Consider the following 25,428-nt stretch of genomic DNA (forward strand, 5'->3'; position numbering starts at 1 on the left):
ATGAGAGTGTTGGAATGAGTTCGAACTTGGCGCGCGAATTCACGCGGTCCCTCTCGTGTGAGGATGTCACGCCATCCCTGACGACATGGCTCGGCGCAATCGATCGCTTCGCCCGTTTCCGGATCCGTTAAATGACCAATGTCTATATCTCGCCTGAGCCCGGGTGGTTTCTAAAAATCTGTGAGAGAGATGGAGCAAGTATTGGTTTGGGGCTGATTGGCCCTGCTCATACCGTTTGTCCTTGAACTTGGCTACCGTTCACAGCCGCAGTCGCCAAGAAGCGCATCAAGCCCTCTGCCTGGTCATCCGGGGCTTCCGGATAAAACAATGTCGGAGTACTTTCGACAAATGAGGTCCAGCAGTTGCCCTTGGCAAACGTTGGATCTTCGAGTAGGCGAACCAGAAATGCAATGTTGGTTTGAACGCCAAGAATCTGAAACTCTTTGAGGGCACGTATCGCTCGTTTCACAGTGGATGCCATGTCAGCGCCAGAGCATATGCATTTGACCAGAAGCGAATCGTAGTATGGGCTGATGCTCGCGCCCAGGAAGCATTCGCTGTGGTCAAGGCGCACGCCTCTGCCGGTTGGCAGGCGACATCCCCGGATTGTGCCAGAATCGGGGCGGAACCCCTGTGAGGGAATTTCCGTGTTGACACGACACTGGACGGCGAACCCGGTGCGATGAATCTTGTCTTGAGCTAAGCCCAACTCTTTGAGCGTGGCTCCGCAGGCAATTCGCAGCTGCGCACTGACAATGTCGATTCCAGTGATTTCTTCCGTGACCGTATGCTCGACTTGACTGTCAGAGGTGATTCTTAGTATAGCAGACGTCAGTCCCCAATTACTCCCTAAGTCCAACGTACATGCGAGGGTTCATCTCAATGAAGTAGAGCTGTTCGCCCTCGACTAGGAATTCGACGGTCCCGGCATTCTCTACAGTTGCTGCCGGGTTAAGAACCACCCACGGTAGCTTGTTAGGAAGCAGTCACTTGCCATAGTTTATTCCCTTTGCCAACCGAATGGCAGCATCCAGAACGCCCCGCCGCACGGCAGGCGAAATGTTGGCGGCCGGCGCAAATTCAATGATTTTCTGGTGATTGCGCTGGACGCTACAATCGCGCTCGAAGAGATGAACATGATTTCCGTGCCCATCGCTGAGAATCTGGACCTCGATATGCTTTGGGCGACACAGATAACTACGCTCGCAGAAATGTTAGCGGTTGGACTCTCCAAACGTTGGCCACGCTCAATTGCCAATGCATGTAGCGAAGACTGACCGTTCCATGTAGACGGCGCCGTTTCCGAACGCTGCGCGAGCTTCTGATTGACTGGCGGCAATGGCTTCTTCGATATCTTCCTTCCGACGGATTACTCGCATTCCCCGGCCACCGCCTTCGGATGTCAGTGAGGTGAATCTCCCTTGCACCCGCGTCAATGCCCACGGGCCTCACCTCCGAAATTGGCCTTGACGACGACGGGATATCCGTGTCTAGCCCCGTTTTGTGATTTCAGTTGCCTGTAGTTGCATGGGAAAGATGGACAAAGCGCAATCTGAAGGGTCACAGAATGTAACATACTCCTCTGCAAACTCGTACGCCTCTAGCAGGTCCTTCAATGGGCCATTGGTGCCCGGGATGGTTGGGATGTCAAGACTCTGAGCAATCTGTCGAGCCGCTACCTTGTCGCCCATTTTCCTGATGATTTCTGTAGGCGGTCCGACGACTGCGAGAACCAATCAGCTGCATAATCGTCTCAGTCAATTGAGGTTGCACGGGATTTACATGTGAGGCCCGCTTCGCGCACCTGGGCCGCAAACTCGACATTCTCAGAGAGAAAACCATAGCCTGGATGACTGCTCGACCATGAGAGTCTCTCCTAGGCAAAGCTTGGGCCAATTCAGGTGTATGCACGCACACCAGATCAGCATGGTGCTGCTTTGCAATGTTCACGATGCGGGCACCGTCCAGATACGCCTCCCTACGAGCAATCGTTAAGCCCGTATCAGGTTTCAAAGGGGCCAGGACATACAATGGGCCCAAATCGCCAGATTCGCCAATCTGAAAGCAGGCGTCGGCCCCTGAGGATCACTTTAGCTGACTGCACGAGACCAAGGGGAGAGGACACTGATAGCGGGAAGCGAACTTTGGAGATAACCAGCCAGACGGTCCTGCTCGGAATAAATGACCATCGTCGACATGCCCACTTCTCCAGCCGCTGTAACGATTCTACTTGAGATCTCGCCTCGGTTGGCGACGAGGACCTTGTGGTGCGCCATGTCGCGAGATGTGGTTGGATACAGTGACCAGGCAGAGATGCTCGGCGAAGCTGAAGAAAGTAATGCAGTTTTTGCGGAGCCCAGGCCGTATATAAACAGTTGGGCAGGCCCAACACCTCAGGCTGGTCCGTCGTGCATATACGTGAGTAACGTGACATCATGCCGTGAAGCAAGTCGCACCCATGCTGAACAAGCCATATTAAGAAGCGAAGGCCTCTTGGGTCTGGACTTTGACCAAGGATGCTAAATGCCTCGGAAACGGCACGGAAAGTTCAAATAGGGAAGCCGACTGGGCGCATTGCAACGTCTCACAGTGACGTGGCACTGCCGATCAAAGATAGCGAATTAAAGACAGGGGTTCTATTTGGGACTGAGATTCTAGATCTATACGGAGAAGTATCTATCGCAAGTGATAATGCCCTAGTGCATTTGTGCTATACACCGGTGAGCCACGACAAATGTCAGCTACATCAAGACGAGCCATGTACAGCAGAGTTTCTTCTTGTAGCCTTTAACGGCTGATGCATTCAACTTCTCACTCTTACATGCCATTCACTCTACATAATTTACCTCGGGAAAGAAACCGCAGGTCTTACCACTTGTAGAGTGAGATCGCGGATTTTGGGGACAGACACTTATCTCTTTCAGAATCAGTCGACTTATAGGTGAAACCAAGGGTTTGGAGACGCGAGGGACGGAGTTCTGGCTTAGCTAATAATGGCCTTCGCGGCGCAGGCGCGGCGGGGGCTAGGGAGTGAGATATTTCAGTCCGAAATTCAATAGGAAGAAGGTATACTCGGTAACGACAAGAACGCCGGAGAGCCGGTATGCTCCCTGTGACCTCCCTGCCTTCATTGAACGAGGGGACGAGTATAACACCACTACCGGGGAAAGGGTTTAGTACATTGAACATGCCTAGGTTGGCTGCAGCAACATCTCGCGCCAGCTGGCCAAGATGCAAAACCACAACCCGGCACCACACTACGGAGACGGCCAGGTCGTGTGGTGAGGCACGTCCGCCTTGGGGTGAGACAACGCTCCGAGTGAGCACATTGAGAATCTTGCCGATTTGCATGCCCAAGAACTAGCTTGAGCTGTGCGCGGCCATCTGGCTCGAGATGCTCTGACACGTTTCACGGGAGGCGTGCCTAGGTTGACGATTACTCTACCCGACGGATGGCCATAGGCGGTAGGCAGTTCGTATGAGTAAAATAACTCGATTTGCCTAATAACACACACTTATTTCGAGGCCCACCGCAAATGAATCTTGGGAGCCACAACCTGCATTGCCAAATGGCCATCACTAGCCTTTCGTAAATGCATTCGGAGTCATTGCGCCCTCAGGAGCTGGCGTTGGTGACCCCTAGTCGGGCCGGGTTCTCCCGATTGGAGTAGCACTCTTTCCTGTCGTCACCTTCCAAGGCAATATCGCACTCGTCTATATTATGCTTGTCTACCACATTGACCTGGCCATGTCTCCGCCCAAAGCCAGACACCATATTTTGCTCATGAGCTTGATTAATATTCCGCAGTATAGGACTATCTCAACTCATATCTCGGCCCCCATGATTTATTTCAAGCCTTGGTGTACAACTGTGAGTGCGAGAATTAAGACTTGGGGGTAATATCGACACATGAACTTGTAAATGGAATAAAAATATCAAGCAACGCGAATGTCTTGCTTTTCCTTCCTAAATATATTATCAGCCTACTTCAACTTTCCGACCACTATACTATAGCTCGACTATCGTTGACTTATCTAGAGACTTTCTCGTCTCTTTGCCATCAGACTCGCTAGCATCCCTTACAACTCTGTATATTATTTTCCTAAGCCATCATGAAGCTCCTTTCTGTTCTCTCCTTCGTCTTCCTGGGTGCCGCCGCTCCTTTGTCAGGGGGTCAAGATGACGAAAGGCCTAGGATTGAAGCTAAACTGACGAGCCTTGATGGACTCGACCGCACACTCGAGGTGACTAATACTAACACAGAACCAATCTCGGAGTCAAGGGCCAGCAGAGCCCGTCTCGGCACTAAACTAGGGTAATAGACATAGAAGAGCCTGGCCCAGACTGGATCGACCTACAGACTACCAAGGAGACAGCCCAGGCCACTCTCAATTAACAAAGATACAAGACAGTAGGCATTCACCCCTGGGCAAGTGCTCCGGCCAAACTGATTGCGGGAGACGACCTCACTCTCTATTATTGGTACCTTAGGTCCAATAGAACGGCCGGGCACGATACTGGGCACTACCGAAAGATGAAGAACGGCTGAAATATAAAAAAATGGCTTAATAGCAGCACCCCCAACCTTTTATTAGGGAGGCCGACCGTCAGGAACCCGTAAGACGCAGCTATCGGGAGATTTGGGCTGGGGATTAAGATATTACTTCAGAGCTCTAGAATAAACGCGTGTTAGATAACATATCGAGGGCAGACTTCGATTCGTTAGGCCTAAAACTTCCCGCAGCGATTTGGGCCCCGTTTCTCTGGTCGCGGAAGTTGTCCAAACTTCACACATGCTTTGGATGTACCCTAGTCTAAAGCCTACGTTTCTTCGCTATCGCTATCGTTCGTCATCACTTCAAGGGGACTATACAACCCAATAGTCATAAGCTTCTATGAATTAAGAGCCCGTAGAGTTCCCGATAGGGTTGTCACCGGGTCAGACGGCATAAGAAGTTCGACACTTGCAGCCAACGTCGTTCTTACCGTTACTGGAGTCTCCTCCGCCCTGACAGGGGGAGGGGCAAGTCCGCAAACGACTTCGTGCACGGCAGCGTGCCTGGAGTGTCGCTATGCTTGAAACCACCGGAAGCGTAATCTGCAGCACGGCGACGCCGTTTGGCCCATCAAGTCGCGCATAAGGAAAATATGTCTGATATGTCAAGATAGCAACTCCCCGTGCGAAGATTTGTCTCCACCGTCCCACCTATGTCAGAGAATCAATTATATGCATGTAACTTACTCACGTGGCAATAACAGGTTCATATGCTGCATGTCCTTTTAAATGCGCCGATGAGATAGCGGGTTGGCGTCATACGACTGCAACCCGCATCCCGTGGTGCCACGGCTCTGAAATAGAGGATCATTAATTAATACGCCGCTTCTATAGGGTTCAGTTCAATATACCTTGCCCAGAGCTCTACGCATGTACATGAAAACCGAATACTGTGACGTAATCGTCGTCGACAGTTCGCCGAAAATCGGCAGGTCATTTCATTAGTTTCAAGGATTTGGGGGCGTCGACCAACATTGTACGAAAAGGCACCGTGTTACCCAGAGCCTGGCCCATCGTCCGTCCCAGTTGCCATCCAAGTCATGCATGCAACAGACCAAGAGATGTCACAAGAACGATTCAAAGTCATCATTGTCGGAGGCTCCGTCACAGGCCTCACGCTGGCTCACAGCCTGCATAAAATCGGAGTGGATTACACAATCCTAGAGAAACGATCGACTATTGCACCGCAAGAAGGAGCGTCGATTGGGATCCTACCAAACGGAGCTCGCGTGTTGGACCAACTTGGACTATATGGGGCCATCGAGCGGGCCACTGCACCTCTCGGGGCTACCAATATTCGTTTCCAAGATGGCTTCCACTTTAGCAGTCCTTATCCGAAGAAGATACTTGAAAAGTGCCTACGTCCCCCTCCACTCCTGCAGTTTATCGGTCCGTCACTAATCCAGCCTATCACAGCTTTGGATACCCTATTGCCTTCTTGGAAAGACGGAAACTGCTAGAGATTTTGTACGATGCCTTGCCCGATAAGGCCGAAGCCAGGGTCAACAAGACAGTCTCCAGCATTGATCAACAGACAGGGGACGGGAAAAGCGGCGTCCGAGTCAGGACCCTAGACGGAGATGTGTACGAGGGTGACATGGTTGTTGGGGCAGACGGAGTGCATAGTAGAACCCGGAGTGAAATGTGGCGCTTGTCCAGCTCGTCAGGACTAGCTGAGATCTCGGCGAGCGAAAGGAGCAGTAAGTCCCTTGCTGCGCTGCAAATTGTCTGGCTGATGATGTATTCCAGGCATGTCGGTCGAGTACTCCTGCTGTTTCGGCATTTCTACGGGGATGCCTGAGCTCAAGCCCGGAGAGCAAGTCATGCGCATCTACTATGGTCGAACTTTGGTGGTGATCCCGTCCAAAGATGGGCTAGTCTTCTGGTTCTTGATACAAAAGCTTGACCAGAAATACAAGTATGGCGATGCCCCTCGCTTTACCTCCGAGCAGGCTGCCGCACAATGCTTGCAACTGGCGGATGCCCCAATTGCAAAAGACGTCCGATTCGGGCATGTGTGGCGGAATCAACAGATCTTCAACATGGTCGCTTTGGAAGAGAAGGTCTTTCAGACTTGGTCTTTCGGCCGTTTGGTATGCATCGGCGACAGCATGCACAAGGTATAGTATCTTTTGCCCGACCCCAAGCTCATTCATGGATGCTGACCGGTGGCCGATTACCAGATGACAGTCAACCTCGGACAAGGCGCCAACTGCGCCATTGAAGACGTTGCCGTCCTTTCCAACCTGCTACGCGACTGCCTGGGGAAGAAAAACGCCACGAAGCCAACATATAAGGAGCTTGATGCCCTGCTGCGCCGCTTCAACCACATGCACTTATCGAGAGTGGCTCATATCTGTAGCATGTCATGGATTGTTACACGAGTCCATGCGCAAGATGGACTCATTCCAAATATTGTGGGGAGGTATCTAATGCCATATTTCGCAGGTCACTTCGAAAGCCGGCCTTTCAACATGATTGCGGATGCCGCAGCTTTGGATTTTATACCCTTGCCGCGATCTTCGTTTCCGGGTTGGAAGAAGTATAGGACCAAGCGGACTGGGGTTGGACCCTGGATTGTGGCAACGCACCTGTTGTTGCTGTTGATCATGGTGAAAATATTTTTTGCTTACAGGTAGTGACTTGAGGAAAAGATCCCTTGACTTGATGCCAAGTTTCGCAACAATTCTCCTCGCTTATATTGAGATGGCCCATAGTCTTCCAGATACACTGCCGTGCCGTATTCGTCTGAGCTAGTGGGCCGGCCCTGCTCTCCAGTGATGACCTCTTTTCCTCTTCCCAACATCTAGATTGTCCTATTTACTTCGTATATGCCCAAGACGCCATATCTGCCGCCCTTCCACACCAGTCACAGAAACCCTGATTGTCTGCCTTCGACAGAAAAAGTATAGTTGTCGATGGTTTACGTCGTCTTCTTTGAACTTTTGGCCGCAGCCTCTTCCCGCTCGAATCGACGAACGTACCAGAGGCAGATGCCATACGACCCGTCTAGCAAGAGGAACGTGCAGACGAACCAAATGTAAAAGGGAGAAGCCATGAACTCGTGATCTCTCCTCCAGTATCTGTACCGGACAACATCCTGGGGCACAATAACTAGGGACCCAAAGAATCGGGAGAACCTTGCAAGCAAGTTGGCCCATAAGACTTCTATTTCGTTCCAACACGGTAGACGGGGGTTGCTTTGGACGTACCATAGGAAGTATGATGCTCCACGCGAGTGCCCTCGACTGATCAGTTGGCTTAACCCTCCAACAGTCAAGAGGAGCTGGCAGCCGTAAGCGCTCCAAGCCTGGGCCAGAGCGGGCCCGATCTGTGCGGCCAGCGCCAGATGCGCTGACATCCAGCCCGCAACACAGACAATGAAGATTATGGGGATATTCCTTTGTACCAGTGGCGCGTGGGCCCATTCTCTCGGTGCATTTTTGATGGCGGTGTACATGACGCCGCAATTCAGCACCAGCCCCGTGTAATGAACCCACTTCTCCAGGTCGCTACCGAACGGGTAGATCAAAGCATAAGTCAGTTCCCAAGCGAAATTGCAGCATAGTGGCATCAAGGCCATGCCGTAGGTCTGATCCCGCAGAGATTTGTAAATCATGCCGACATAGTTGGTCGTCCAGCCAACGCCCATCAGTAGTTTGCAGGTGTCGGCAATCCAGGCAACATCATGATACTCGGGGGGCGCCCGGGATAGGTCAGCAACGTTCATGTTTGCGAGACGTGTTGCAGTAAACGTTGGATTTTGGATATACAGTGATTCCGAAGTCGAACAATGAGAAAAGTGCGGATTGCAGATGGGTGCCTTGAGTTGTAGCAACTACTTTGTCCAAATATGAAGGCAGATGTGGAAAAGTTTCACCCGGCTACTTGTTGGCAAGCCTTCTGTCATCTCGGCAAGTTGAGCGAGGGTTCGGGGTTTTTTGAGCGATTGAGTGGGACGAGCTCCGAAGTCACCGCATCGCACTCTGCATTAGGGGTCATACGACGTATTCCACACGGCAAACGTCCCCGAGCAAACACTGGTCTCCACGGAGTTCCGGGCTATGATACGCGCGGAAATCACCACGCAGCAAGCCCTGTTGCTCTATTAACACGGCCCTCTGTGCACGAAATAGAGCCTAACCGGCTTGCCTGGACATGGGACGGTAAAATCGGCAGGCCAGTGGAACTCTGGTAGATTAGGTTTTGCTAGCCCACCACGTTTGTCCATCCATGATCCACGGCGATCACACCCCCATTGACCACATTCCACCCCGGCCCGTTGGACAAGGACACACACAATGCGGCCACCTCCTCGGCATCACAAGGCTGTGGCTTCAGGCACGAGAGGATCTCTGCTACCTTCTGGCGTCCTTCCGGGTGGCACCCAGTCCGGAAAGCATCACTTATGTTAGTCTCGATCATGACGCCCAGTATCAATGCATGACAGCGAATGCCCTTGGGACCGTAGAAAGCAGCAGTGCTCTTGGTCAGCCCGACTAAGCCATGCTTGCTTGCCGTATACGCCGCCCCTAAACCAAGCTATTAGCCTCTGCATGTCTGCGTAATACCGGGCGAGTGGAAGGCTTGCCTGCAAGCCAGCCGGCTTTGGCTGCTGCGGATGCAATGTTAATGATGCACCCATCTGGATTCGGTTTCTGCAACATGCTGCACACGGCCAATTTGCTGAGCAGGAACGGAGCTGTTAGGTTTACCCCCATCACCGTGTCCCACAGTTCGAGATCGAGGTCGCCCACTGGCTCGAAGCGGTCCATGACGGCGGCATTATTGATCAGGATATCCAACGTCCCAAATTTGCCGGCGATCTCCTCGAACAGATGTTTCATGGCGCTCCGGCTTGTAATGTCGGCCGTCACGGCGGTCAGGGAACCGATTTCCGCCATCTCGGCCGAAGTCTGCTTTATTCGTTCATCGTTGATGTCGCAAATGACGACGTTGGCACCGGCGATGAGAAACGCCGCCGCGATTGCTTTCCCAAGCCCGCCAGCTCCTCCCGTGACAAGACAGGTTTTCCCGACTAGGGCAGCCGACTCGCTTCTGGGCACTAACATCGCGCGATTGTGGCTTCAAAGAATAGCGATAAGATTAGAGCAGGGTAGAAAGATAGGTTGTATGTTATACAATCATTCGGTTCCGCGTGCTGATGCCGTTCACGTAAAGGGAGCTGTACAGTGGTGCTTTCGTGTTTCCTACGGTATACTCGCCTACTTGAAAGGGAATACACAGAGTGACATTTTATACGCTGGGCTGTAGTGGTATGCATCTACAGGGTCCCAGGTGGTGGTAGGCAGTAGACATAACAAAGAGTTTTATTACCCGGTTTGTAGAACTGAATCCTCGCTGGGTCCTTGTTTTGCTACTCGACAAACAGTCGAGCGTCGTAGGCTTCGACCGGTTCCGAGATGAGTATCAAGACCCTCACTCATCCAGTACTCGCCGACAATGAGAGCTTATTCACCGATCGAAAACGCTAATTCACCGATAGTAAGCGATGGCGGCCGTTTAATAAACTCGCCGACACATGGCTCTTCTCTGACGTTCCACACATCGTCTAGAAACTTGCCTCGCTTGGGGATGGAGCAAGCAGGTCAAAGAAACCCCACATGTAGTCATACTATATTCTGTCGGTGACAGGGCTGCTCCTTCGACGTGAACGAGCATCCCATCCAGGCTAACTGGTTTGGGAAACTACCTCGTTGAAACTGGGTGTTTCACGCCTCGGATGCTATGGAGATCGCAGGTCATAGGTCAATAAACGATTACACGTATGGCACCACGTCCAGTCTCATAGGGTGGGCCTCTAGTGCAATGTCGCCGGGAAACAAGAGTACCGAGTTCCAATCCTTGTTTCTTGGGTATGCCAAAAGCGCTCGAGGTCACTTCCATCTAAGGGCGATTCATAAACCCAGTTCCCGCAGCTTAAACTAAACGCTGGTGGAGGGGGACGGTCCTGGGCAATGCGGGACATCAGACAGTGATCATACACAAAATATCACTATCAGAACCGCGTTTTGCTTCTGAGATACAAGAGAGGCCGTCTGATATCTGACCTTTGCTAAAAAGCCAACCTGGTTTATCTGCAGCTTGGAGTGGCAGCATCCAGCAACACGGGAATCTAACCATGGCAGCCACAGCAAATAGGCAGCTATTTCGTCATCTCCTCAGGCTATCTCGATTCAACAAGTACAATCCTATCTTTACGACTTTCGCCGGAGGTAAGATCTGATCCCTGCACTGAGTTGAACCCGGACCTGACAGAGCCAAATCAAGCGTGGTCCGTGTTGTTGGCAGGCGCGGCCGAACTCGCTGATCAACGCTCGGCAACTTCGCCTGCCTTCGTCTTTCGACAGACTACTTTATGCTTCCTTGCCGCGTACCTGTTTTGCGGTGCTGGCATGGTTTGGAACGACTGGATTGATCGAGATATTGACGCCAATGTTTCTCGCACCAAGGACCGTCCCCTGGCATCGGGTAAGGTCACCACGACTGAGGCCATGATATGGATGGTATTACAAGCGGCCCTGTCTTGGGGTGTGCTTGAAGTACTTCTCGGTGGCAAGGACGTGTAAGTTCTGTTCCTCTATTTCCTTTGGCGCCACCCTCTAATCATTGGCCGGTCTGACTGTGGCGCGAACAGATGGAAACATTTCGTGCCCGTTATGGTTGCATCAATTCTTTATCCATTTGGTAAACGACCGGTCGCCCGGACGCTGCGTATCTACCCACAGTACATCCTGGCTCTTACGATCGCCTGGCCCGCCATCCCAGGACGGGCCGCCATTTACGGCCAACACGAATCCTTCTCCGAGACAGCCCACCAGTGCCTGCCTCTCTGCATCATGGTATTCTTCTGGACCATTTACCTGAACACGGCATATAGCTATCAGGACGTGGTTGACGATCGAAAGTTGAACGTGAATTCCTTCTACAACATTGCAGGAAGGCATACTCATGTATTGCTCGTGCTGCTCGTCAGTCCGATCCTAGCGTGCTTGCCTCTATACCTTGCTGAATTCCGCTCTATGTGGCTCTGGATAAGTTGGATGGGGGTTTGGACCGCGGCTTTGGTGGTACAGCTGGTTCGATTCGACCCACAGCAGCCTGCAAGCGGAGGGTCCCTGCACAAAAGCAACTTTATCCTCGGCGTCTGGACGATCATCGCGTGCGCGATTGAGGTATTTCTCAACGATAACGTGAGGCGTTTTTCTCCCGTCTTCTAAAATATTTATTTTATACAATAATCGTTCCCAGAATGTGTTTGTAGTGACTTGGTTAAGAAGGTCATCAGCCCAGCCTAGGGAAGTTACTCTAGCAGTATCCCCAAACCTTTTTTTCGGTCACTTCTGGTTATAGGCATTCTTTTAAACAAAGGCTTCACCCTTGGGGGGCGCGACCATCTTTCTCAAGTCCTAGCAGGACAGGAACGAACTCCTAAGATAAATCCAAGAAGCTTCATATCAGTGTTTGTGTAAACCAAGTTTTGCGCGCCATCACTAACCAGGGGCGCCCGTGGCTAATATGAACGAGATCGTAAATTCCACTAATTGCCGGTAAAGGCAATCCCCGGCGCTCTTGCGAGAGGACACTCAAGTTATCAGGATCACTCGCTTAGCGTTTTTCCCACGCTCGCCGTTTTGCCTCGCTTGTCAGTTGTTGGTCGGCCTCTACGTCATGTCCAGTAGGCACCTTGAGTTTAATAGAGACGGCCAGGAGCCACCTCCGCAGAGGTATGAAGCATCGACAGCTTCTGTTCAGTGAGGCGCTCAATTGCCTTTTTCAGACGTAGTCTGGCTGCAGGGTAGATATTGACAGACAAAGCGAGCGGTTTGGCAATGGAAAGCATGTCCCCGCGCTTTTTAAATTATTCCCAGCTTTGGCTACCAATGACTCTGTCGACCGGATAATTTCGTTCACTCAAGTTCAATCACCACGGGAAACTAATTACGGCACAGCTCGGAATTTACACGTCGAGAGTATTAACTTAACCAATGACAGGACTGGGATACGTACAAGATTACGCTTGGTGAAATGTCAGCTATATCTTTCGGTGAAGTACCAAAAATAGTGAAATCGAGCAGCGACGGAGGCGCGGTCCTTGTCTCACACCTTGATTGCTGACACCCACCGCTGCTTACATCGATCGGCGCTTTTACAGCAGCTGATGCGGCGACTTATCTTCCTGCTTCGAGGCGTTGACGCGCTTCCAACGGGGCCGGTCAGATGGAGGCGCCACCGACATAATTTCCGCCGAAACCAGGGACGTCGGCAGCCGGAGTTTGAATCGACTACGTCGAGGGTGGGGGCGAAGCTGTTCCTACTAGGACGATCTCTTACGGCCAGGAAGTGGCTTCAATAGCAAGACCTGCCGTGCCGCACACTGCGAGTTGTAGTGTGCAACAGCAGGAACCAGAGCGTTGCCATATAATTAATATATGTGTCAAGCTGGTAAAATACCGCTACACTATGCAAAATGAGGGCACCCCCAATAGAGGTGTTACTAACGCGTATTATAGGCCCTTTCTTGTCCTGACAATATGGTTTCCCGTTCACAGAGCAGGGGCCGTGAACGGCAGTTGCGTCTCGCGCCCGCGCGGGCCAATTGTAGCTCTGATGGGTCTGCACCTCTGCCCGCATAATGTTCAGCGTCTGCACCGAGTGGGAGAGCTCCGGAAGCCCACCTAAGCCAAGCATGGGGCTGAGTCGAGGCATCCCTTTGAAAGCCCGAAGGTTGCAAGTATGGGCCTACCTCATGCTCTCATACTTCAAACCACCCCGAGTGCTATATGGTAAGTGTGAGCACAAGGTAGCATTGTGTAGAGAGCGCAGATCAAAAGACGTGTACAGAGAGATCAGGCCATAAGCAGCCTGGTAGTACGCTGCTCGGCGTGAGGTCTGTACGAAGTGGCCGAGGTACCCAAAAGATCCATACCTTACTAAAGCCTTTGGGCCCCTGAAAAATAATGTCTGGGTAACGGGCACTCACGTTACTTCGGGGGATTCTAGGTTTCCTAGGCGCTTTCCCATCGTTCCCGTACAAGCGCACGCTGCTGTGTAGCAGGAATCCTGGTTCTAATATAGGACTTGAAGCAATGCCAGATATTTAGACACACCAGAGTAACAAAAAATTGTTCGTCGCCGATAATTTGTTAGACTCAACTCTATTAGGCGAGGTTCTCACCATGTCCCAACCAGGGTGGTTTTCCATACCCAAGTATGGAAATACCCTTTCCATACTATGGCATGGACAGGGTATGGATATGGATCCATAGTATTTCAATACTCAGTCGATAATTGGCCAAATTGCGCCACTGACCGGGACCCCTACAGCGCCATCGTCCAGGGGTCTGAGGGCCTTGAACACCGCTAATTCCCACACAAACACAAATCGCTTTCCCCACCATTTTGCACCAACGCGTCGGACGAGTCAGTTGTCGAACTATGGATACTGCAAGTACGTTATCCTTCTTCGATGCTGAATCTATTTTGTCGGACTCTACGACATCAAGATCTCGCAATACAAGAGGCAAAGCGGCTATCGCAACGTGGAAGCATGCTCGCGTTGCAGCAGAGGGGGAGGAAGAGTTTAAGGGCCGAAATCGCCTTCTCTATTGCAGTCATTGTCCCCAGACAAACCCGTACAGAACTTCAGTTACCACTAACTTTCGAAAACATCTGGAGGGAAAGCACGATATTCGAGTCGTGGAAGATTTGACTCCTCTTCAATCGTCCATCTTTGAGGGGTTTGAGCAACTCTACCAGCAAGCACGGGACTTGGGCCGCACAACGGAGATTGAGTCGGAGGTCTTCAAACGCTACCTGGACCAAGACAAGATAAACAAAGCCTTAGCTTTGCTGATCGTCGCACGAAACCTTCCTTATCGAATTGTCGAATCCCGCGAATTTCACCTCTTCATTTCGACCTTGAACCCGGTCGCGAAGGACTATCTCCCTTCCGCCCACTCGACTATTCCACGAATTATCGACAATCATTTCCAGTCGGCCAAGGATATCGTGCGAATGAAGCTCCAGTCAGCAAAATCCAAGGTTCACCTCTCGCTTGACATTTGGACGTCCCCCAATCGGCTCCTTCTTCTCGGAGTTTGCTCCCACTTTGTTGACCACGCACAAGAAGCACGACGGAAAGCTCTCCTTGCACTTCGGCCTGTGGCGAACCATTCCGGGGAGGAGCAATTCGTTACACTTCTTCCCATCTTGCGGGACTTTGGTATTCTGCGACGCCTTGAAGCATCGTTGGGGATAATTCGAGCACGAATGACACCTCTGCCGGGCAGTGAGCACGTATCTCAAGGAAGAGGGCGTCAAATGGGATCCTGAAGTTCACCGCCTCCGATGCCTAGGCCACGTTATCAACTTGGCAGTTCAAGCTTTCCTGTTCCAGAATTCTATTGACTTGAAAGAGGGCGAAATATGCGAAGACGCAGATGACCTGGCAAAGTTCAAAGGCAGCGCACCGAATTTCGCCGCCTTGGACCACTTGGTAAGCTCCACAACCTGGTTGTCAACATCCGGAGTTCATCAGGACGCAGTGGAGAGTTTATGGAACTCGCTGAGAGGGGCATTCCACTTGACAATCGTACGAGGTGGAATAGCTGGTATCAAATGCTGCATGTTGCCACTCAGCAGGAAACTGCCAGCGCTCTGGACACCTACACCAAGAATCATTTCGAAGATCTTTCTGCAGATTTTCTATTGCCGGAAGATTGGGCCCGGCTCCGAATAATTGAGAAGATCCTTCAACCGTTCGCCCGAGCGACATTAGCAACACAAGGGGATCATGCGACCCTGGACAAAGTGCTCTTCACGATGGACGTCTTGATCCGATGCTTTGATGAAGCCCTGGTACCATGCCTTCCATTCCTCTGATCTCCTTGTGCAAGCGCTGAGATGGTGCAATAGGTCTCGTACAAATCAGACACCGAGCTGTCCTTTAGGATCAAACGAGGGTGGGAAGTCTTTGACAAATATTATAGCAAGACAGAAGCATCGCCCTATTATGCAGCTGCCTTGATCCTTCATCCCAGCTATCGCACAACATACATCCAGGCAAATTGAAGAAGAAGTGGCAAAACCTGCGTTCAAACAGGTCAAAGACCTTTGGCTCACATACCGAGACACTGTGGATGGCGCCTCTCGCAACATTTACTAGATGACGATGATGACGAGGACCTTGACGCGTTTGATCGCATTTCAAGGAACCTGCAGAATTGCACTCGACCGTCAAGCCAGGACGAGTACGAAGATTACATTTCATGTGATCCGTACGACATTACGCCGACGACGGCCTTGTCATGGTGGCTTCAAGAGCAACAGAGAAAACGATGGCACAAGCTATCACAAATGGCCATAGACATCCTATCAATGCCGGCGATGAGTGATGAACCTGAGCGGGTGTTCTCAGGGGCGCGTCGCACAATCTCATGGAAAGAGCCCAATTGGACGCGAAACAAGTCGAAAAGGGAGAATGCTTAAAGCATTGGCTCAAGAACGATATCTTGCAAGGGGCCGAGGGTGGTGGCGGGTCCCCAGATTTTGGGTAAAATCCTGGCTCAACTTCTACGCCTGTTTCCTGCAAAGGAGCAAATTTCTGCTTGGCATCCCCTTAACCGGTCGTCTGTCATTACGTTCACGTTAACTGTTCCTTGATTTTTCATTGATTCATGTCGTGTTTGGCACGTTTTGCCGAGACCATATAGGTGAGCTGTTGCGGGATGCGCACGGACCAAGAATGGAAAGGTGTATTGCAATACTTGCAATAAATGTGGGGCGATACTCCAGTATGGATTGCACACCTTTCCATATATGGAAAACCACCCTGGTCCCAACCAACATCCCCCGTCTACTCGCAGAAGCTATCAACCACGGAGAAAGCCTGTTGGACAAGCCAAGGACCACTCGTGGACTCGGTGTCATGTACTGAGCACGAAGAAGTATGTCGGCCTTCGTATTCAACCCCATATTTTGGCGAGACTGAAACATTCCGTCGGTTCTAATAAGGGACATGCTCGCAGATAATCCGCGCTCCACTCAACTATCTTCTTGATCTGCCTGGCAAAGATGTTAGGGGCAAGATGATGTCAGCTTTCAACCAGTGGCTTCAGATTCCCGACGATAAGCTGGATGTCATCAAGCGCATCGTCACACTGCTTCATAATGCATCCCTCTTGTGTGTAGGCATCGGAAGGCATCTATCTGCAATTGCTGACTGCCGTCTCTAGAATTGACGACATTCAAGATTCCTCTAAGCTCCGTCGCGGGCTGCCAGTCTCTCACAGCATCTTCGGAATCGCTCAAACAATCAACGCTGCCAACTATGCATTCTTTCTGGTTCAACAGGAGCTTCCCAAGTTGGGAGACCCGCGAGCGTACGAAGTATTCACCGAGGAGCTACTGAACCTACATCGCGGACAAGGTATGGACATTTATTGGAGAGATGCCTCCATTTGTCCCACCGAACAAGAGTACTTCACAATGGTCTCCAATAAGACGGGGGGGCTGTTTAGGCTGGCAGTGAGGCTGATGCAATTGGCGAGTAAATCCAACCGGTGAGTACTTTCAGAACGGCGACAACGGGAGGGAAAGCGCTGACGTCTCTGCATTCTTGCCAGGGACTATGTTCCCCTAGTCAACGTGCTGGGGGTCATTTTCCAGATCCGGGATGACTACTTTAACCTCCAGAGCGACGCGTACATTAAGAATAAGGGATTTGGCGAAGACCTTACTGAGGGGAAATTCTCGTTCCCCATTATCCACAGCATCCGCTCGAATCCTGCAAACATCCAGCTCTCCAGCATCTTGAAGCAGCGAACAACGGACCCCGATGTTAAGCTGTTTGCAGTTGAGTACATTGAGTCGACTGGCTCGTTTGATCATTGCCGGCGAAAGCTTGCGGAACTGACTGCCGAGGCCAGAGCACTGGTGGAAAGCATGGGCGACAGTTCCGATGAACATGTCAAGGTCATTGACCACATCTTGGGAATGCTTGGACTTGAGGGATGTGGGCTACCGCAACAGAGAACTGGTGCATCGCAAGGCAGCTAATCTGACAGTGCATTTAAACATGTATTTGCAGAACCTGGGGACAGTCTATGGGCAGAAGATTTCGTGCTTGTACTTAATTATGAACTCAACTACACGAAGGGTTCATCTCTTTCACAGGCAAATAATAGCATTGCTGCCCTCTAGCCATCTTAGGAGAGATTTCACGAGGGCGTGTTCCTCAACCTTCGGAAGACGCTGCACGTGATACCATACAGTCTTGAGCATGCTAACCATCGGCCTATCGGCGTGAGATCTTAGAATCTGACGTCTGGTCGGCCTGGTATGTCCATTTAAGACGAAGTGTTATGTTCTACAACAGAAAGACAGCTCGGAGAAAACAGCAAATTCCAGTTCGCTATATGCATACCCTTTGAAAGGCCCCTGGCCCCCTGCTAGGACTTCCCTCCAACGCTTTGCGCTCGCTCAAGTGCCACCCTTCGCCGCCGCGGTGGCGCTCAGTCGTATCACGTAGCTATCGTTTGTCACAAGGAGAGGGCGTTAACCCGCAAAGTCTGAAGCAAGTGGGACAAACAGCAGCACTCAGGCGCTGTATCGTGTTATACAAACAGAGCGATACTGACCGGTAAGGTCAGCGGGTCTGTGGAGCGCGTCGCCATCATTCCTTCGCCTCAGAGCAAACCTTGGATGACATTAACAACACCGGCACGCAGGGTGGATCATTTGCCAAGAAGGATACTTCCAAAGATCTAGTCTCTGGGAAACGCGCCGAACCCATAAATAGTTACCAGCAATCGGGACACGGCGTTGTACCAAGAGATGTCGCGCCACCCTGGGCCCGGCTACAACCGTAGCGAGTAACCCAATCGGCCCATTTGCGATGGTAAAGGACAAATCCCCTCTATGCTTTCCCGAACATTTCCCCTGTCTGCCAAGGTGCCATGTAACCTGACAACATCGCCGTGGAGCACAAACGGAAATTGTTGTAGTGGCTGATGTCGGCAACTTTGAGTCTGCTCCGCACAGCCTTGAATCCCCTGTCGTGTCGAGATGAGAGGCCGCGGCTCTCATGCTCGTATGACTGCACGGTGTAAATCAAGTAATGCTCAAAGTGCCGTAAGCTTTGCACGATGCCTGGCTCTTTCTCACCTCCCCAAAGGCTGGGTATATAGACAGCTAAAGGCGATTGCGGGTTCTGGTAGCATCAAGCTTCAACTTGTACACATAGACGGACGGCATTGCCTTCAAGCTTCTCTCCGAATACTCGCAACATGTTGGCCGAGATCATGCCCGCAGAGTTGCCGTCCTTGCTTATCTGCGGCTCGATAATACCAAATCCTGACGATGCCTACCTGTCTCGCCTACGCTCAAGTCTCATCCACAACCCGCACCTGGCAGACTTAAGGGATGGAGTCGCAGAACTCCCCCATCTCTGGTCGTTGCTTGTCGCGAAAGAACCTTCTCTTCAGCATGTCGATGCAGCGCCGTTGCTTCAAAACTTAGCTGAATGGCTCACATGTGGCAACTCTTGCGCTATGTCCACGGCTGGGCGAACATCGAGGAGCACGCTCCTAGCAGTGTTGACCGTCCTCGCACATATCACGGAATATACGACCTATTTGAACAATCACGACGGGGACGAGAACGACGAGCATGCACGCCGGGATGCACACAGCAGCAACTTGGGAAACGTCCGCGATGGAGGCATTCAAGGACTCTGTGTCGGACTCCTCTCCGCTATTGCGCTCGCGTGCTCAAAAAATAGGACAGAGGTGGCCAAGCATGGTGCTATTGCTGTGAGGCTAGCCTTGTGCGTCGGAGCTTTTGTAGATCTCGACGAGATGGAGTCGCCAGAATCGACCATCTCCCTCAGTGCGCGCTGGCCGCGAGGTGAGGGAGATGAGTCGTTCAAAGCCGTGCTTGACAGCTACCCCCAGGTAAGAGCGCTCGAAAGCATGCGGAGACAATCGAGCATCCCAGATGCTACACCTGGCTAACTTGCGACCAGGCCTACATGGGCGTCCGGATGGACATCTGTAGCGCAACCATCACAGCCCCCAAAGGGGCAGCGACGCCTTTGATGAGACATCTCGAAGAGAAGGGTGCTGTGGCCAAGAAAATAGGCCTGCAAGGCCGCTTTCATCACCAGGGACACCACGCTGCGTTCCGGAAGTTGGTCGATCTCTGTGCCACCCTGCCCATGCTCCAGTTTCCTCAGCAAAATCGGCCCCTGGTGCCCTTGAGGCGGAATGACGATGGACGTGTGGTGACGGACGAGGTGCCGCTCCACGAGATGGCTCTGCAGTGCATCCTAGTCGAGCAGGCTGACTGGTATACCACAATGACGAAGTCGGTGGCAGCCATGGCCCAGGGAGCTACGGCTTCACGTGTTGAGATCAAAGCAAGAGTGCTGGTCTTGGGCCCGGTTGACTGCATTCCCCGATCTGCCCTGGCCCTTTGCCCTCTACAAGTCGTTCGCCCCTTGCCAATCGAAGGTTCAAACCACGGATATCCTGATGACTCCATTGCCATAATCGGGGCATCGTGTCGGTTCCCTGGCTCGGAGACCCTGCAAGAGTTCTGGGACACGATCAGAGACAGGAAGACGGGTAGTTCTCTGGCGGCCGCGGGCTCCTTTGACTTTACCTTCTTCCGCAAATCCCCTCGCGAAGCCGAGTACATGGATCCGCAGCACCGGCTCGCTCTTCATCTCGCCTACGAGGCACTGGAATCAGGGGGGCATTTTAACCCGTCGTCGTCGGCGACGGACAACGTAGGTTGCTATCTCGGTATGTCGTCGTGTGACTACGAGGACAACGTCAATGCCCAAGCCGCAACCGCGTTCTCCTTCACCGGCACAGCGCGTGCCTTTGCGAGCGGCCGGATCAGCCACTTCTTCGGCCTCACCGGCCCGTCTATGCTGGTAGATACGGCATGTTCGTCTTCTGCAGTGGCAATCCACACAGCATGCAAAGCCATCCAGTCGGGAGAGTGCTCTATGGCACTGGCTGGAGGCGTCAATCTGACGACCGCGCAGTCTCGGTCGCATCAAAACCTGGCCGCGGCATCGTTCTTAAGCCCAACAGGCCAGTGCCGGCCCTTTGACGCGGGCGCAAACGGATACTGTCGCGGCGAAGGCGGAGGCTTTGTTCTACTCAAGAAGCTCTCGTCGGCAGTGGCAGACAACGACTGCATCCTCGGTGTCCTGGCGGCGTCGGCCATCAACAACAACAAAGGAAGTCGCTCCATCACGCTGCCGTCGTCGGAATCACAAAGCCATCTATACCGGTGCGTGCTCCAGAAGGCCGGGATGGGCCCGCTCCATGTGTCGTACGTCGAGGCACACGGCACCGGCACCAAAAAGGGCGATCCCGTCGAGTCCCAGAGCATTCGACAAGTTTTTGGAGGCCGAATTCGATTGGGATCGCCGCCTCTCCGCTTCGGCTCTGTAAAGGGGAACGTGGGTCATGGCGAGGCAGCGTCGGGTCTGGCGGCTGTCGTCAAGGTTCTCTTAATGCTACAGCATCGCCTGATTCCGCCCCAGGCCAATTTCTCGGTTCTAAACCCGGCCATACCTTCGCTGGATGAGGCCAACATGGAAATCCCCACACGTCTTGGGCCTTGGAAAGAGTCCTTTCGAGCGGCATTGGTCAACAACTACGGTGCTTCGGGGACCAACGCAGCCATGATTGTTTGTCAGGCTCCGCCAGCACCATCCGAGCGGACATTGTTGACGGAAAAGCCTCCCCAGTACCCAATCCTCATTTCTGCTCACTCCGCCGCCAGCCTGCGCCTATACTGCCGCACACTCTTACACTTCATCGAGACTCGGCATGGTGCCCTCGGCGATGCCTTGCCCCCGAGTGTTGCCTTCTGCCTAGCCCAACGCCAGAACCACACTCTCTGTTACCGCACCGTGTTCTCGGCCAGCTCGATTAGCGAACTGAAGAGCCAGCTCTCGTTGCAGGCTCAAGACGACCAATTCAAGTCACAGAGGCCACAAGGCACTCCAAAACCCGTCGTGCTCGTTTTCGCGGGCCAGACGGGCCGGCAGGTTCGTCTTAGCCATGTTGCCTACCTCAACTCCATCTTGCTGCAGCGTCACCTGGATCGATGCGACCGCACCTTGCAGACATTGAGTCTTCAAAGTCTGTTTCCTCGCATATTTGACTCGGAGCCTATCGACGACCTAGCTGACCTGCACTGCATGATGTTCTCACTGCAATACGCAGTCGCCCATTCGTGGATCGACGCGGGTCTGGAGATCAAGGCCGTGGTCGGCCACAGCCTCGGTCAGCTGACGGCTCTCTGTGTGAGCGGTGTGCTCAGCCTGCGTGACGCCTTGAAGATGATTTCTGGCCGAGCGTCACTGATTCAGGGCAAATGGGGCCCGGAACGAGGCTCTATGCTCAGCGTGGATGCGGATGCTGCAATCCTGCAGGCCGTTGCGCAGTCGCTGCCCCGGAGTGATAGAGTTGAGGTTGCGTGCTACAATTCCTCGACGCACCATGTTGTGGCGGGGACGAGAGCGGCCGTCACCGCTTTCGAGGACGCCGCTCGCTCCAGAGACGTTCCTGTCAAACGGCTGGCTGTCACCCATGGGTTTCACTCGGAGATGGTTGACTGCATCATGCAAGAGTACCACCAGCTTATCAAAGGGCTCGTCCTGCATCGTCCCGGCATCCCCATCGAGCCCTGCTCGAAATCATTGGGGAGCTGGGACAGCATTACCCCCGAGCTGATTGCTCGACAATCCCGCGAGCCCGTCTACTTCGCTGATGCCATAACCAGAATAGAGCAACGTCTGGGGCCCTGCGTATGGCTCGAGGCAGGGTCTGGGTCTACCGGCGTTACCATGGCCCGCCGCGCGCTCACCGGCCGCCCTGCCCCCGAACGCTCAGCCCATTCCTTTCACTCGGCCCGGCTTGACGACCCGGAGCCGGTGACTTCTCTCGCCGATGCGACGCTTGGTCTATGGCGCGAGGGGGTCCGGGTGCAATTCTGGCTGTACCATGCCTCCCAGAGATGCTGTTTCGTGCCGTTGGAGCTGCCTCCGTATCAATTTGAAAAGTCTCGACAGTGGCTATCTATCGTTGACAAAGTCAAGAATTCAGCGCTCGAAGGCGCGAACCAGCAGCAGTCAGCGCAGGAGGCTCCAAAGTTGGTCTCTCTGGATGGAAATATGCAAGATCTCGATGCAGAGGTTATCGAGTTTTCCATCAACCAACAAAGCGAGGAATACACCACCTTTGTGCGAGGGAGAACCGTCTTCGGGCGTATCCTGGCTCCCGCTTCGGTTTACATAGAATCGGCTGCTCGCGCTTTCAGCCTGCTTCCGATGCACGCGCCATCTGGCAGTGCTTCTTCTCTATCCGTGGAGGTGGGCGACGTGAAACTGCATGCACCATTCGGCCTAGACCTTCAGAAACGACTCCGCTTGACTTTGCGGAAACGAACAAGCTCGAGATGGTACTTTGTCGTGGAAAGCTACTCGCATAATGAAGACGAAGGCCAAAATTTCAAACTCCAGGCATCAGGAACCATTGGATGGCAGGAACAAAGTCGAACATGTCTTGGGCCTCGCCGGCCATTTCTTCGTGGCCTTTATCATCGGTGTGAGCAACTACGTGAGGATCGCAGCGCCTCGGTTGTGCAGGGCGCGTTTGTCAAGAAGGTCGTGGGCCGGGTGGCAAGCTACGCCGACAGCTACTTTGGAATTCGGTCCATCACATCAAAGGGTCTCGAGGCCGTGGGCGATGTCGCCGCGCCTGCCGTCGCATCACAATGTGGTGCAGGGGCATTGCTCAGCCCGCCTGTCTTTGATAACTTCTTGCTTATGGCAGAACTCCATGCAAGCAGTCTGGGGGACTGTGTGGACGGTCGCACATATATCTGCAGCGGATTTGACGCCATTGTTCCCCAAGCTTGCCCTGGAGACCCGGCTTTATATCCCGAAGACCATTGGACAGTCCTTTCCTGCCTGGATCGCGAAGATGCCAAGACTGTTGTGAGCGACATCTTTGTGTTTATGGCAGGCCACAAGACACTCTCCCTAGCAATTTTGGGAGCCAGATTCGTACAAGTTCCCCTCAGATCCCTACAGAGGGCGCTCGAAGGATTGAATGGAGTCGGCCAAGCCAAAGAAAGCCTGTTTTTGAAGACTTTGGACGAGAAGGCGCCGAAAGGCACATGGAGTGCCTCAACGGTCATGACGTCTGCCATCGATGGTGCTTTTGGCTCCCAGAATACTGAAAACACCCCCCAGAAACAGATAGGTGACTTGCATGCTGATCTCCTCAGCGGGAATGTGCGTCGGAGCGGTTCTCTTTCCAGCATATCTCAGCTCACCCCGAGCGATGATGACAAGGACATGGACTCTTCCAGCGCTTCCTCCAAGCGAAGTCTGCTGCCAATTGGCTCGAATACGTCCAACGAGAAGCAAGCCACTGCTCTCTTCAGCCTTCTCAAGGATCATCTGGACTGTTCCCAAGGAATCTCACCATCTACCCCCTTGGGGGCGGTCGGCCTGGACTCGTTGGTTGCCATACAGCTTCAGTCAGACATTGAAAACATCTATGGCAAGAGAACTAGCCTGACGAATCTTGACGAGAACACGACATTCTCAGACCTCTGTGAGATGGTTCTCTGTCAAAACCTAGCTGGCCAATTGGATTCCAGCCCGTCGTCAGTTATAGCCACAAAGAGCAAGCCAAACTCCAGGGCCCTCAGTGAGCACAACGGCGGCTTCAAACATGTCGTTGTCGCGACAGGAAGCCACGATACCTCCAAAGAGCCAAGAGAATTTATCACTCAGGCAGCTCTGGAGTTCGGTCACCTCAAGCAGGAGACCAGCTTGTTTGCCAAAAAGACTGGATTCGCAGGATTTTTCTCGGGAGTGTATCAAAAGCAGATGTCCCTGGTGATTGCGTATATTTTGGAGGCTTTCAGCACTTTGGGATGTAACCTGGACACCCTGCGAGAAGGAGACTCGTTGCCTCCGATCTCTTGCACGCCAAAGCACGCAAGGCTGGTATCTCGGTTCCATGAGATGTTGGAACACACAGGCCTGATATCTCGCCCCGATTGTCAGCTCCTCTATTCTCGGACGGGAAAACCCATGTTTCAGTCCATACCTGCGGCGGATTTATACCGTGACATTCTGGATGAGTGTCCACGTTACCGACCAGACCATCGGCTGCTTAACGCCACTGGCTCTCGCCTTGCGGACTGCCTGTCCGGTCGCCTGGACCCACTACAGCTACTTTTCCAAGACGAGGCCTCTGTTCAGCTGCTGGAAGACGTGTACATCAGCTCTCCCATGTTTGCGACGGGGAACGAGATATTGGGAGAGTTTGTCAGCCGACTAGTCTCGCATCGTCAGCGCCACGATGGCCACGAAAAGCTACGGATTCTGGAGATTGGGGCGGGCACGGGCGCGACAACTCGGCTCGTCCTAGACAAACTGCTGAAATCAAACGTTAACTTTACTTATACATTCACAGACGTTTCAGTCGCACTCATCGCTGGTGCTAGGAAGAAGCTCGAAGCTAGATACGGCCAGCAGAATATGCAATGCCATATGGAGTTTGCCCCTCTCGACATAGAGCAGTCGCCTCCGCCAGGTATGGAGTATTATTACGACCTCATCATCTCGTCAAACTGCATCCACGCAACCCGGAGCCTGCGGCAATCTTGCGCCAACATCGAAACGCTCCTTCGGAGGGAAGGCGGTATGCTATGTCTTCTTGAGCTGACGCGGCCTCTCGGGTGGCTGGACTGCGTTTTTGGATTGCTTAACGGATGGTGGCGGTTCGACGATGACCGGAGACATGCG

General features: G+C 52.7%; 7 protein-coding genes across 7 annotated transcripts; 4 read left to right on the forward strand and 3 right to left on the reverse strand.

The window, feature by feature from the left end:
- Nucleotides 1-142: 142 nt before the first annotated feature.
- HRG_01149 (carbamoyl-phosphate synthase L chain, ATP binding domain-containing protein) lies at nucleotides 143-2,276 on the reverse strand (the record flags this gene model as incomplete). The annotated part of the gene is made up of 13 exons (XM_044859620.1): nucleotides 143-170; nucleotides 233-251; nucleotides 340-800; nucleotides 865-943; nucleotides 995-1,103; nucleotides 1,170-1,197; nucleotides 1,279-1,393; nucleotides 1,453-1,490; nucleotides 1,579-1,723; nucleotides 1,783-1,853; nucleotides 1,916-1,978; nucleotides 2,030-2,078; nucleotides 2,144-2,276. 13 exons carry the CDS (start codon nucleotides 2,274-2,276, stop codon nucleotides 143-145), a joined length of 1,338 nt encoding a protein of 445 aa, XP_044726020.1.
- A 3,320-nt stretch (nucleotides 2,277-5,596) lies between these two features.
- On the forward strand, nucleotides 5,597-7,034 carry HRG_01150 (FAD binding domain-containing protein; the record flags this gene model as incomplete). The annotated part of the gene is made up of 5 exons (XM_044859621.1): nucleotides 5,597-5,910; nucleotides 5,973-6,256; nucleotides 6,306-6,676; nucleotides 6,740-6,901; nucleotides 7,005-7,034. The coding sequence occupies 5 exons, from the start codon at nucleotides 5,597-5,599 to the stop codon at nucleotides 7,032-7,034; spliced, it is 1,161 nt and encodes a 386-aa protein (XP_044726021.1).
- A 445-nt stretch (nucleotides 7,035-7,479) lies between these two features.
- Nucleotides 7,480-8,286, reverse strand: HRG_01151 (terpene cyclase atmB; the record flags this gene model as incomplete). The annotated part of the gene is made up of 3 exons (XM_044859622.1): nucleotides 7,480-7,696; nucleotides 7,769-7,987; nucleotides 8,057-8,286. 3 exons carry the CDS (start codon nucleotides 8,284-8,286, stop codon nucleotides 7,480-7,482), a joined length of 666 nt encoding a protein of 221 aa, XP_044726022.1.
- Nucleotides 8,287-8,765: 479 nt separating this feature from the next.
- On the reverse strand, nucleotides 8,766-9,628 carry HRG_01152 (enoyl-(Acyl carrier protein) reductase domain-containing protein; the record flags this gene model as incomplete). Its single annotated transcript, XM_044859623.1, has 2 exons — nucleotides 8,766-9,088; nucleotides 9,148-9,628. The coding sequence occupies 2 exons, from the start codon at nucleotides 9,626-9,628 to the stop codon at nucleotides 8,766-8,768; spliced, it is 804 nt and encodes a 267-aa protein (XP_044726023.1).
- Nucleotides 9,629-10,698: 1,070 nt separating this feature from the next.
- Nucleotides 10,699-11,589, forward strand: HRG_01153 (ubiA prenyltransferase family domain-containing protein; the record flags this gene model as incomplete). Its single annotated transcript, XM_044859624.1, has 4 exons — nucleotides 10,699-10,792; nucleotides 10,848-11,142; nucleotides 11,215-11,491; nucleotides 11,554-11,589. The coding sequence occupies 4 exons, from the start codon at nucleotides 10,699-10,701 to the stop codon at nucleotides 11,587-11,589; spliced, it is 702 nt and encodes a 233-aa protein (XP_044726024.1).
- A 5,077-nt stretch (nucleotides 11,590-16,666) lies between these two features.
- HRG_01154 (polyprenyl synthetase domain-containing protein) lies at nucleotides 16,667-17,636 on the forward strand (the record flags this gene model as incomplete). The annotated part of the gene is made up of 3 exons (XM_044859625.1): nucleotides 16,667-16,761; nucleotides 16,814-17,140; nucleotides 17,204-17,636. 3 exons carry the CDS (start codon nucleotides 16,667-16,669, stop codon nucleotides 17,634-17,636), a joined length of 855 nt encoding a protein of 284 aa, XP_044726025.1.
- A 1,799-nt stretch (nucleotides 17,637-19,435) lies between these two features.
- HRG_01155 (acyl transferase domain-containing protein) lies at nucleotides 19,436-23,417 on the forward strand (the record flags this gene model as incomplete). Its single annotated transcript, XM_044859626.1, has 3 exons — nucleotides 19,436-19,531; nucleotides 19,603-23,315; nucleotides 23,390-23,417. The coding sequence occupies 3 exons, from the start codon at nucleotides 19,436-19,438 to the stop codon at nucleotides 23,415-23,417; spliced, it is 3,837 nt and encodes a 1,278-aa protein (XP_044726026.1).
- Between the last annotated feature and the right edge of the window lie 2,011 nt (nucleotides 23,418-25,428).

Source organism: Hirsutella rhossiliensis (assembly GCF_020360975.1).
Source record: "Hirsutella rhossiliensis strain HR02 chromosome Unknown scaffold00001, whole genome shotgun sequence".
NCBI lineage: Eukaryota > Fungi > Ascomycota > Sordariomycetes > Hypocreales > Ophiocordycipitaceae > Hirsutella > Hirsutella rhossiliensis.